Genomic DNA, 12,146 nt, shown 5'->3' with positions numbered 1-12,146 from the left:
GGTTTTCAGGGCTGACCATTTGGTATCAGATAACCAGTTGGTGTGTTCATGAGGAAGGCTGCTTCTCCTACTCTGAGCATTCCTTAGTTTCCTATAATTCCTGTGTAAAGTTGAGGCCAGCTGAAAGCTGTTGGTTACTGCAGGGTATGTGTGCCACTACTGCACCCTTGGGTCGTACCATACCAGTTGCTTTGCTTGATACAGTCATAGCTGGCTGGTCGCTTCCCTCCTTTTGAAGCTTGCATGGAGCCCTCTGCTACCAAGAAAGCTAGTCTTCAGGGAGGAAGATTTCTGCTCCGAAGTCTTTGGGCCCTGTGTCTGAACTATGTAGTGTTTTCATTAATAGGGACTTGCTTTCTGCTTCTGGAGCGGGGGAGCAACCAAGGGCAATAGCAATAGCCCTTCATGTCTTGGGAGTCTCTTGTAGAACCCAAAAGAAGCCTTTTCATGCATGCTGTTGCATTTTTATTAGATGGTCTTTGGTTTTTAGAGGGAACATTGTTAGTCCAGATGAGAAAATTTCATTTAAACTATATATGTATATTTATATACAGACTTAATTATATTGTAGCTTTTTTGTTTTGTTTTTTAGGTAGAGTGTTAATAGTATGACTTCTTTCAAGCACCCTTATTTTGGTTGTTTTACCCTCCTGTGTAGCTCGAATTCTGATTGGTCTTAATAATAAAAACCTGGAGTCAGATATTGGGGGTAAAAGCTGAGACCAGAGAAACAGTGCAGCCAGCCTTTTACCTCTACCGAATTTTCAGACTGCACACTCAGACTACATCTCAGACTGCATCCTCTGACTACGTCTGAGCTCCTGTCTCTTCCCGCCTTATATTCCTCCACCCAGCCATATCACTCCTGTCTCCACCTCCCTAAATTCTGTCCTTAAAGGCATATGAATGCCAAGTACTGGAATTAAAGGTGTGAGCCACCACTGCCTGGCTGTTTCTCTTTTAGACTGGATTGTTTTTGTGTAGCCCTGGGTGGCCTTGAACTCACAGAGGTCCATCTTTGGCTGGGTTTAAAGGTACACACCACCCTGCCTGACCTCTATGTCTTAGCTTTGCCCTCTGATCTTCAGGCAACTTTGTTAGATTACAAACAAAATATCACCACACTCCTGTCTGTCCTCTGTATTTATCCCCCTCCTCTACCTAATTAGAATCCTATCCTATTTTTCCTCTCCCCTGCTCTCTGATCACTTGTACCCTATCTCTACTCCTTCCCCACCCCACAGTGAGCCCTTTTCCCTTTCCTGGTTTCTGCAGTCACTTTAGGCTGTGTCCACCTTGTTTTTTGAGATAGGGTCTCTTGCTGGCCTGGCACTGGCCAAGTAGGATAATCTGGCTGGAAGCCCCTGGGTTCTGCCTGTTTCCACACCCCCAGCACTGAGATTGCGTGTAAATATAAACCACGCCTGGCAATTTATATGGGTTCCTGGAATCAAATCCAGGTCTTTGTGTATATAAAGGCACTTCAGTGGCTGAGCTGTCTCCCTAGATCCTTTAGACAACTTTAGTAAATCAAAATATTGTTGCTGGACATGATTAAACAAAATCTCAATTACTCTTGATTCTTGGCTATATTTTTACCAAGAGTTTTAAGATATGAAAAAAGGTTTGGACTCAAGTCCTCATGATTGCGTAGCAAGCACTTTTCCATGTGAGCTCTCTCTCCCGCCAACTTCATAGGCTAATGCAAGAAAAAGTAGAGAAGACTTCGGTTAGGCTAGGCATGATAATGCAGCCTGTAACACCAGCATTCAGAAGAGACCTAGGCAAAGGGTCAACCTGGGCTACAGAACAGGCTCTGTTTTAAAAGAGGGGTATTCCATCCCCCAGAACCCCATCCATCCTCTGGAGTTTTCCTTAGATTTCCTTAATAAATCCATGCTTGCTCTGAAAATAAATACAACCTTAAATGATAATGAGGTGTCTGGGAAATGGCTCAGTGCCTAAGAGCATGTGCTATGCGAGCTTGAGGATCCGAGTTTAAATCCCCGGTACCCACGTGAAAGCTATGTGCGCCTGCACACCAGCAGTGAGGGGGCCAAAATGGTGAGCCTCAGGTTTAGTTACAGCCCCAGTCCCAAACATCACATGTTCTTGCTCATCTAAGGCTTACAGCTCCAGATCTTCAGATGAGTTGTAGACTACCGAGTGAGTACTGGGAATTAAACCCAGAATGTCTGCAAGAGCTAGTGTTCTTAACCTGTGAGCCACCTCTCCAGCCCCTAGATTCTAACTTTTTAAAATGGAGGATGTTCTTTTTATGATGTCACCTTAAGTTCATTGTGGTGACACAGATAGGACTAGTCACTACTGATAGCAGTGATGAAAGGTGAGGAGTAGAAGCATCCCACTTCTTCCATGAATTGACTCAGTTTATTGGATATGGGATAAGAAATAAATCTTGAATCTTTTCCATGAAGTAGTTGCTCTTTGAGGTTAAACAACCATGTAACTTAAAAAAACAAGAACCTTTGCTCAAGGTAAGCAAAACTTCTCATTTTCATCATGCCAGCAATAATTAAAAAATTATAATTTAAATTTTTAATTTTTTTTAAGACAGGGTTTCACTGTATCACCCTGGCTAACCTCCAGCTCAGAGATCTGTCTACCCCTGTCTCTCCTGTGGATTAAAGGACTATACCACCATGTCCAGCTTTAATATTTATTTATTTATTTTTTGTTTTTCGAGACAGGGTTTCTCTGTAGCTTTAGAGTCAGTCCTGGAACCAGCTCTTGTAGACCAGGTTGGCCTCGAACTCACAGAGATCCTCCGCCTCTGCCTCCTGAGTGCTGGGATTAAAGGTGTGTACCACCACTCCTGGAAATAGTCATTTTTTAAATTTTTAAATTACTTAATTTTTCTTGACTTTGAATATAATGTTTTTTTAATTAGCCTGAGATGTTTCCTTTCTGTTATAGATCCTGAATTCATTTTCTTTTCCTGTATGTTTAACTCACCTAAGTTCAGTCTCTTAAATCTCCCTCTGGCAGATACATTAGCTCTTTTCTTACTGTTTTCCTTTTGAATTAACCTTTTTATTTCATTTTTTATGTTTGTGGAGTTTTTTTGCCTACATGTATGTCGGTGTACCACATGTATGCTGGTGGTGGAAGAGGGGACCAGAAGATTCCCTAGCACTGGAATTACAGGCAATTGTGAGCTGTGTTGTCAGCTGCCATGTGGGTGCTGGGAACTGAACCTGGAATAGTGGTCAATGCCTTATCTTTAGCCCCTTATTTTTTTTAAAGGATTTATTTTTATTATTTATGTGTATGAATCTGTGTAAATGTTTGCCATTTGTGTGAGTACAGGTGTGTGGGAGTCACAGGAGGGCACCTGACTCCCTTGGAACTGGCTTTAGGTGTGAACGAGGAATCAAGTCCTCCAGAAGAGCAATAAGTTTTAACTGCTGAACCATCTCTCCAGTCCATTTTTATTTTTTCTCTTTTCCTCCATTCCTCTTCCCTTCCCTCCCCTCTTCTCTCTCTCTGTCTCTCTTTGAGATTGGGTCTCTCTAGCCCTGCCTTCCTGAAACTCTCTACATAGACAGGCTGGCCTTGAACTCACAGAGCCTTTACCTCTGGAGTGCTGGGATTAAAGACATGCACCACTATGCCCAGTTTTGTTTTGTTTTGTTTTGTTTTGTTTTGTTTTTTGTTTTATTTTTAGTATCTTGTATACCCCGCCAAATGGAATCAAGTCTAGAAATCTCAAAAAGACTGCCAAAACAATTATTTTAGACAGTTATCTTTTGGCCAATATTGTTTATGGACTGTTTTCAAAGCCTTTAAAAACTGTATGGCACTCTCTTGACTAGGATACCTTGTCACCACCCCTATGGCTATCCCATGTTTGTATTTCTGCTCTTTCCATTTCACAGCTATCAAATTCCCTTTTGCCGGCTTTCCTACCTATTTAGCCTGCCCATATTCAGGAATTGTAGGAATTAGCTCAGACAAATTACAGGGGCTGACAAGTCTAAAGTTCGACAAGTTGAAGCCAATGCTGTAGTTGCAGTCCAAAGACTAGCATGACAGGCTGCAAACCAAAGATGCAGGAACTGGGTTCTACTTCATAGTCAGGAAGAGGAATTTGTTTTGGCATTTATTTTGCTGTTCATTCATGGACCTTGCCTTACTAGCTAGTAACTAAAGCATGTTTGGGGCTGGCAGTATTCATATTTACTTACTTCTGTGAGTTCTATCATCCTTATGTGAAGCAGTCTGTATACTTTTATATCTATCTGTATTCTTTTATAAAACTATACCTTTATTCTGTTTTTGTTTTAGAGTTTCTCATGTAACCCAGTCTGCCCTCCATCTCTTTACTGTTTCTCCTGCTCCCATGTTTTTAAGTGCTAGGATTTCAGAAGTGTACCCTATGCCTGGCTTAAGGGAAAGGAATTTTGAGGTTACTGTATTTTGGAGTTAAGAACTCAGGAAATCAGCTGGACAGTGGTGACACACATCTTTAATCCTAGTACTTGGGAGCAAGAGGCCAGCCTGACCTACAGAGTGAGTTCCAGGACAGCCAGAGTTACACAGAGAAACCCTGTCTCAGAGAAAAAAGAAATCAGGAAATCACTTTAGAATGGGAAGAGTAATTATTTCCTTGGTGGTTAGAAGTATTAAAATGAAGTAATGTTATTTTTATTTTTGAGACAGGGTCTCATTACATAGCCTCAGCTGGTCTGGAATTCTCTGTAGAACTGACTGGCTTCTAACTCAAAAAGGTCTATTTCTGAGTCCCAAGTGCTGGGATTAAAGGAATTATTTAGCAGGTGACTGTCGGTGTAGTTAATGACTCAGCAGTTGATTTGTTTGGGGCTAGAAGAGTTAAGCGATTTATGAATTAAGGTTGTTTTTCTTTTGCTTTTTCTTTTCTACTTAAAAGTCACATTCAAAATAGCTCAGAGTCCTTGAGGTGGAAATTCAGCACCATTTCTAGAGAGTTTGCTTCCCCTGTTATCTACAGTGGACATGGTGTAGCATTCAGTTACTCATACTCAAGAGCATGTGCCAAAAGAAAACACAGTTATTAAAGATCATATTGTTATTGCCTCAGCAGATGTTATTTGACGTGTTATCTTTTATTTATTTTATTTTGTTTTTTCGAGACAGGGTTTCTCTGTAGCTTTGGAGCCTGTCCTGGAACTAGCTCTTGTAGACCAGGCTGGCCTTGAACTCACAGAGATCCTCCTGCCTCTGTCTTCCAAGTGCTAGGATTAAAGCCATGTGCCACCACTGCCTGGCTTATTTAACATTTTAAATCTGACGATTTATGTATAAGATTCTCTAGATATTTAAATGTAAAGATTCATAATCAAGTAGACATTTTATCTTCCAGATATGCATGTATTAAAGTTGCAGGTTGAGGTTATAGAAGTGTATAAATAACAGTATTTAAATTTTGAGTACTTTAATTTGAATTTAAGTATTCTTTTTCTTCAGTTAGGACTTAATGTGAAATGGTTTTCAATTTATGTTTTCTTTCCTTTCTAGAGTTCTCTTAAGTACATCTTAAAACCTTCAAGATGGTTCTAGCAGATCTTGGAAGAAAAATAACATCAGCATTACGCTCATTGAGCAATGCCACCATTATCAATGAAGAGGTATGAAAATAAGTGTAATACATTTGTGTGCATTGTTACTAGGATGGGAGAGCAGGACTAAATAATGATCTTTAGAGTTGTGATTTAATTTGACGTAGATTTAATACTGTAAATATTATAACAGTAAGAAGTGCCTTTCACTGAAAAGTAATTTACCCTGTTATCTCTCTCTCTCTCTCTCTCTCTCTCTCTCTCTCTCTCTCTCTCTCTCTCTCTCTCACACACACACACACACACACACACACACACACACACACCCAAGACAGGGTGACTCTGTGTCCTGGTCCTAGCTGTCCTGGAACTAGCTCTTGTAGACTAGGCTGGCCTTGACCTCAGAGATCTGCCTAACTCTGCCTCCCATTAAAGTTGTCCTCCACCACCAACCCGGCTTCACTTTTTTCTTTTTAAACTTAAATTTTTTTATTTTCCTATGTGTATGTCTGTATGAAGTTATGTGCGCACCAGTACGGGTGTGCAGGGAAAGTTTAAGTATCGGAGCTCGAGAGCTGCTCCACGTGCTAGGACTCAGACTGGGGTCTTCTAGAAGAGCAGCAGGTGCTCTCAGCCACTGAGCCCTCTCTCTGCCATTGTTTCACCTTGATAATCAGAACTTAAATTGTTGCTTAGTCTTATAACCCACACTAACTAAAACAACAGCTTTTTGAGCAATGTTTAATGTTCTGTAGCCTTTATTCTTACTCTGGTAGAGAAACAGGACTGAGAAAGATGACAAATCCTACATTTGGTGCACAGAAAGTTGAGACAGGAGGATCTCAGTTTATGAGTTCAAGATAAACTTATTTATTATGCATACAACATTCTGTTTTCATGTAGGCCTACACACCAGAAGAGGGCACCTGACCTAATTATAGATAGCTGTGAGCCGCCATGTGGTTGCTGGGAATTGAACTCAGGACCTCTGGGAGAACAACTAGTGCTCTTAACCGCTGAGCCATCTCTCCAGTCCCGAGACTTTTTTTTTAAAGCATACCCATCTTTCCACACACTTCCCCCCCAAAAAAATAGAGACAAAGGAAGTCAGGAGTGATGACACATGCCTCTAGTCCCAACACTTAGAAAGTAGAGGAAAGAGGATAGAGAAGTTCAAGGCCAGCCATGGCTTTATAGTGAGATACTGTCTCAAAGGGGTGGGGGACTGGGTAAGTCAGTGTGTGAAGTACTTGGTGGAAGTGGAACAACCATTTCTGAGTTGACAGGTTTTCTAGCCTTGGTGTTCCACTAGCAAATTAACCAGACCATCTCTCTGGTGGGCAATCAGTTCTAGACAGTACCCCTTGATGAGGGCTGGAGAATCCTCATAGGTCTCTGGAGGGCTTACAAAGGACAGTTCTATTTGAAGACCTGTATTTACAGGCATTTTGCTGGCACAAAGGTCAAGCAGTGAGCAAAACAGACAGAAATTCTTCCTCTTATGCAGCTTCTTTTCTACTGTGCATGTTCTTGTTTGTGTGAGCAGCTGAAGCTTTATTTTTTCTTACAGTGCTTATAGTTCATGACCTAATCACAGTGCCTGCATCTCCACACTCTTGTGATAGGGAATTTTCAGTGGAAAATAGACCCCTTTTCTACTTTATTTCTCTTGATATATAGGAATTGAAAGACTAGGAGTTGCCTTCTGTTTTCCATACTGCTCCAATTAGGAAAAGCATATGTTGCAAATATCTGTATCAAAATTCTTCAGTGATTTAGGAAACACTGTGGGCAATATCTGTTGTTCCTTTGGTATTGTTTTTTTATTATTAATGCTTTAATAAGAACAAAATTGTGATGACCAATACTTGGTTATTAATACCTGTGTAAAACTAAATGCCGTGCCTTATTTTGATAGAATGAGCAGATATTTAATAATAATTTTTCTCTAAAGGTAATGGAAAATCTTATTTCTTCTCCAATAGTATTGCTATGTCTTTATTAACTAGTACATGATACGTGATCAGCTGTTTTTATATTGCTGAAGTAAAACATTAAGCATATTTCAATTTTATTTATTTTCAGGTATTAAATGCTATGCTAAAAGAAGTATGTACAGCATTATTGGAAGCAGATGTTAATATTAAACTAGTGAAGCAATTAAGAGAAAATGTTAAGTAAGTTGAATTAATTGTGTAAAAACTAAGTTTGGTTTACTGGGATTGAGGAGGTAATTAGGAGAGTTTGCTTTATTATGAAATACTTCTGTATGGCACTGGAACGATTTAGAACTCCTGTGTCAAAAACCTGCCTGTGGAGATGGCTCATGCCTGGGAGACTGAGACAAAAGGAATTCCATGAGTTCAAGGCTAGCCTTAGTTATATAGTGAGTCTCAGGTCAGCTGTGACGGGAAGATTTAGATGGAGGGAAGAGAAGAAGGACTGTATATCTCCATAATGATGGTGAACATGCCAAGGATAACTTCATTGCAGTGCAGATTTTCTTCTGTCGTCTTTATTTGGGTAGGTTCAGTCATTTATTATGGTTAGGATATGATTTTATTGTAAGAGCTTTTTTTTTTTTTTTTAATATTATGATATACACAATATTCTGCCTGCATGTATCCCTGTGGGCCAGAAGAGGGCACCAGATCTCATTACAGATGGTTGTGAGCCACCATGTGGTTGCTGGGAGTTGAACTCAGGACCTCTGGAAGAGCAGCCAGTGCTCTTATCCTCTGAGCCATCTTGCCAGCCCTGTAAGAGCTTTTTAACAGTTCGGTTTCTTCATGCAGTTGTGATAAGATTGAATGAGTAGCCTTCTTCGTGAGTGAAGAATTATATTTTCCTTTGTCCTCCATTTCTCTGTTCCTGTTTGAAGGAGTACTGTATGGTCTTTGTTACTGTATCCATTGGGGAAGGCATACGAACCATATAGGCCCTCTATTAATTTCTTGAATCCTAATCCTAGCATTCCTTCTTTCTAAACTGATAGTGTGGAAGAAGATACAGAACTACTAGCATTTAAGAATTTAGAACTAGAGCGTCAGTGTGATTCTCTGTATAAAATTTACAAGCTTCAAGAAAAATAAATTAATATTTTGTAGTTATATCTAGAGAAATTAGTATTTATGCATTGAACTGAAAGCCTTTAAAACTAACCAGAGTTTTACATCTAGTATTTTATGGTACAGCTCTTTGTGTTAAAATCTTATGAATCTATAATAATTATGTGAATGCTAATTAGACTATTAATTTGAATGATTGAATACCTTTATATTCTATGGGATAGAAATACTTTCAGATTATCTTAACTGACTTTTCTTCTTCTTACCCCAATTGTCACTTATGAAGGTCTGCAATTGATCTTGAAGAAATGGCATCTGGTCTGAACAAAAGAAAAATGATTCAGCATGCTGTATTTAAAGAACTTGTAAAGGTAAAAATGTTTGAAAATTATAAGACTATAAACTCAATGAATAAAATTTTATAGGATTTTAAATGAGCATGGCTTTTGAATCCCTTCTAATATATCTTATGGACAGTTCATCTGTATGGAAATGTAAATTTGAACCGGCAAGATGCTTTTCTGTTGAAGGTGTCTCCTGCTAAGACTTAACAGCCTAAATTTGATCCTATGTGGTGGAAGGAGAGAACCGACCCCTCTAGTTGTTCCCGACTTTGACATGTGTGTCATGAGACACAAGCACAGACAGACACATACACACAGGGAAAACAATGTTAGAAGAAAAATAAATGGGAGAGCTTTTTAACTTTTCTGAAAATGGGCTATTTTAAAAAATAGTTGTGTGTGAGCCTGGCAAGATAGCTCAGCAGTTAAGAGCACTTGTACTTTTTCATAGAACCTGGGTTCAATTCCTGCCATCCACGTGGTTCACAACTCCAAGGGATCTGATGCTCTCCTCTGGCCACCACAGGCACCACATGGTACATACATACATGCAGACAAAACACACATAAAATGAATAATATAAAAAATTAATAGCAAGAGCCGGGAGGTGGTGGCACACATCTTTAATCTCAGCCTTGAAAGGTAGAGGCAGGTGGATCTCTGAGGTTGTAGCCAACCTAGTCTATAGATGTAAGTTCCAGAATTGCTAGAGCTATGCAGAGATACCCTGTTTTGGAAAAAAACAAAAAACAAAAAAATTAGTAAAAAGCAAAATAGATAAAAATTGTTTGAAAAAATGTTTTTGTACAAATATGTGTGTTTGTCTGTGGATATGAGCATGTGATTTCTAGTGCCTGCAGGTGTCACAGGCTTTGGATTTCCCTGGAGCTGGAGTTACAAGTGGTTGTGAGTTACCTAATGTAGGTGCTGGGAAACGAAGTTGAGTCCTTTGTAAGAATTATCCTCAACTGTGGAGCATCAAGAACTAAATTGGGAAGCATTTGTTGTAGCTTTTTTATTCTAGGTAGTATGCCAGGTGGACAGCAGAGATCACACTGGTTTTTATCTCGGAGAAGCTTATGGCCTAGAGCAATATATATGTAAGCAAAGTTAAAACTGTTTGATAGTAATACTAAAGCATTATTTACTCCAGTGTGACCTGCTGGGGATTGAATTTAGAAACTTGCACATGTTAAACACATGCTGTGTCATCGAGCTATGCCTCTAGCTTCCGCTCTTTGCCTTTTTGTACAGCCTGACTATTGTTTGATTTAACCAGTAAAGACTTGGGAGCTAGATGCTGGAGTGTAAGCCTGCTAGCTCAGAGAGGCAGAGAAAGTGCCCAGCTTACGTTCTTCAGCTGACTTTCCAGAAACCACCTCTTTTTCCTGCAGCATCTCAAGCTGCATGTTCCTCCCTTCTACTTTCTGTGCGTCTCTTGCTCTTAGTCCTCCTGACACCCCTCCTATTCGCTATGGTTTTCTTCTTAACAATTCTGTGTTCACTTGTCTGCTGGTTGCTTGTTCTGCCTCTTGACCTATGGTTGACTTTATTTAATCCTGTTTACAATATACAAACAGAAAAGGTGTGTGCTAGAGCTGAGCCTTGCCACAGTTAGAAACAGGTTTTCCAGTAAATAACACAATCTTGGGGTTCATGGTATGATTGGATATTCTGCAACATGACAGCTTGCTGTTGTGAATCAAGACAGTAACACCAGCTAATCATGGTGGCACATGCCCTTAATCCCATTACTTCCTCCCTAGATCTGTTGAGCAGAGGGACCCTTCTCTACATTTTCTTCCATTCTTTAGACATCATGGCAGATCGCTCAGATGTCTATTTTTACTGAATAATTTTTAAATAAAACAGGAAGGCAGAGGCGGGTGAATCTCTATGAATTTGAGTCCAGTCAGGCCACATATTGAGACTGTCACAAACAATAAACAAAAAGACAGTAATACCAGCCAGACTGGATTATTAGTGACTGTACACTTTACCAGTAAGCACTTAAAATGCCAGCTTTCACTTAAGGAAATCCTTCCCAAAGCAGTAGATGTTAATTGTGTTAAATTGTGACTATTGGTTATGTGTATATCTATTTAAGGTGCTGTGGATGAAGTGGGAAGTGTATGTAAAGTTCGGTGCTGTACTCTCAAATCCTCTTAAAGCTCAGCTCAGTTGCAAACTAAAGTTTTGCTTGCATAGAGCACCATTTTGTGTGAATGAGAAATAGTCATATAATCTGGTTATTCTGACCTGGATTTAGTTTGGCAGAATTATTTCCCAAAGTGAAATGAACTTGTCACTTTAAGGAAAATAACTGACAATATTGCAGCTGGTGATAAAATTCAAGATGAAATTATCTGTGAAAATATATGAACTAGGGGACCCTAGTTTGAATCTCTAACACCATACAAAAAAAAAAATAGAAGCTATAACTCTAACATGAATTTGAAAGAATCCTGATGGATTTTTTTTCCTGATGAAATTAGCACTGATTTTTTTTATTCTTTATTTTTTATTTATTTCATTTATTTATTATGTATATAGTGTTCTGCCTGCGTGTATACCTGCAGGTCAGAAGAGGATACCAGATCTCATATCGATGGCTGTGACCCACCATGTGGTTTCTGGGAACTGAACTCAGGACCTCTGGAAGAACAGCCAGTGCTCTTAGCCACTGAGCCATATCTTAGCACCTCCCTCACCCGCCCCCCCCTTTTTTTGAGACAGGGTTTCTTGTCAGACAGCCCTGTCTGTCATGGAACTCCTTTGTATACCAGGCTGGCCTTGAACTCACAGAGATCTGCCTGCCTCTTCCTCCCAAGTACCGGGGATTAAAGGCGTGTGCTATCACCACCCAGCAGAAAAGTCAATATTTTTAATGTTTGATTCACTTCATTACTGAATAATAATGTGAGATTTACATAACTCAATACACTAGTGTTTAAAGTGACAAAATGCATGGTGTTTCAGAATAGGATGGGTAATATCTATGCTAAGTAAGTAGTGTCAGTTCCAGTACAGCAGACCTGGGGTTTATATGGCTTCAGAGTACACATTGCAGTTACCCTTTCAAATGCGGTGTTAAAGGAGTTTTCATACTAGAAGGTTGGAGACTCATTTCAGAGTGTAGGAGGAGGGAAAGATAGATTTTTAAACTGTCCAGT

At 39.6% G+C, this 12,146-nt stretch overlaps 1 protein-coding gene across 2 annotated transcripts in view; it reads left to right on the top strand.

Moving 5' to 3' along the window:
• The window catches only part of LOC126499584 (signal recognition particle 54 kDa protein), a 63,928-nt gene that overhangs the window by 3,634 nt on the left and 48,148 nt on the right, over nt 1-12,146 (top strand). For both annotated transcript variants that reach the window (XM_050138868.1, XM_050138866.1), the window contains exons 2-4: nt 5,521-5,630; nt 7,647-7,738; nt 8,916-9,000. In XM_050138868.1, the coding sequence (XP_049994825.1) occupies nt 5,553-5,630; nt 7,647-7,738; nt 8,916-9,000 (255 nt within the window). In that variant the 5' untranslated portion in view covers nt 5,521-5,552. The remainder of the gene's footprint in view (nt 1-5,520; nt 5,631-7,646; nt 7,739-8,915; nt 9,001-12,146) is intronic.

Source organism: Alexandromys fortis, unplaced genomic scaffold (genome assembly GCF_014885135.2).
Source record: "Alexandromys fortis isolate MF-2015 unplaced genomic scaffold, M_Fortis_MF-2015_v1.1 scaffold_35, whole genome shotgun sequence".
NCBI lineage: Eukaryota > Metazoa > Chordata > Mammalia > Rodentia > Cricetidae > Alexandromys > Alexandromys fortis.
This window is presented reverse-complemented; position numbering and strand designations above follow the sequence as displayed.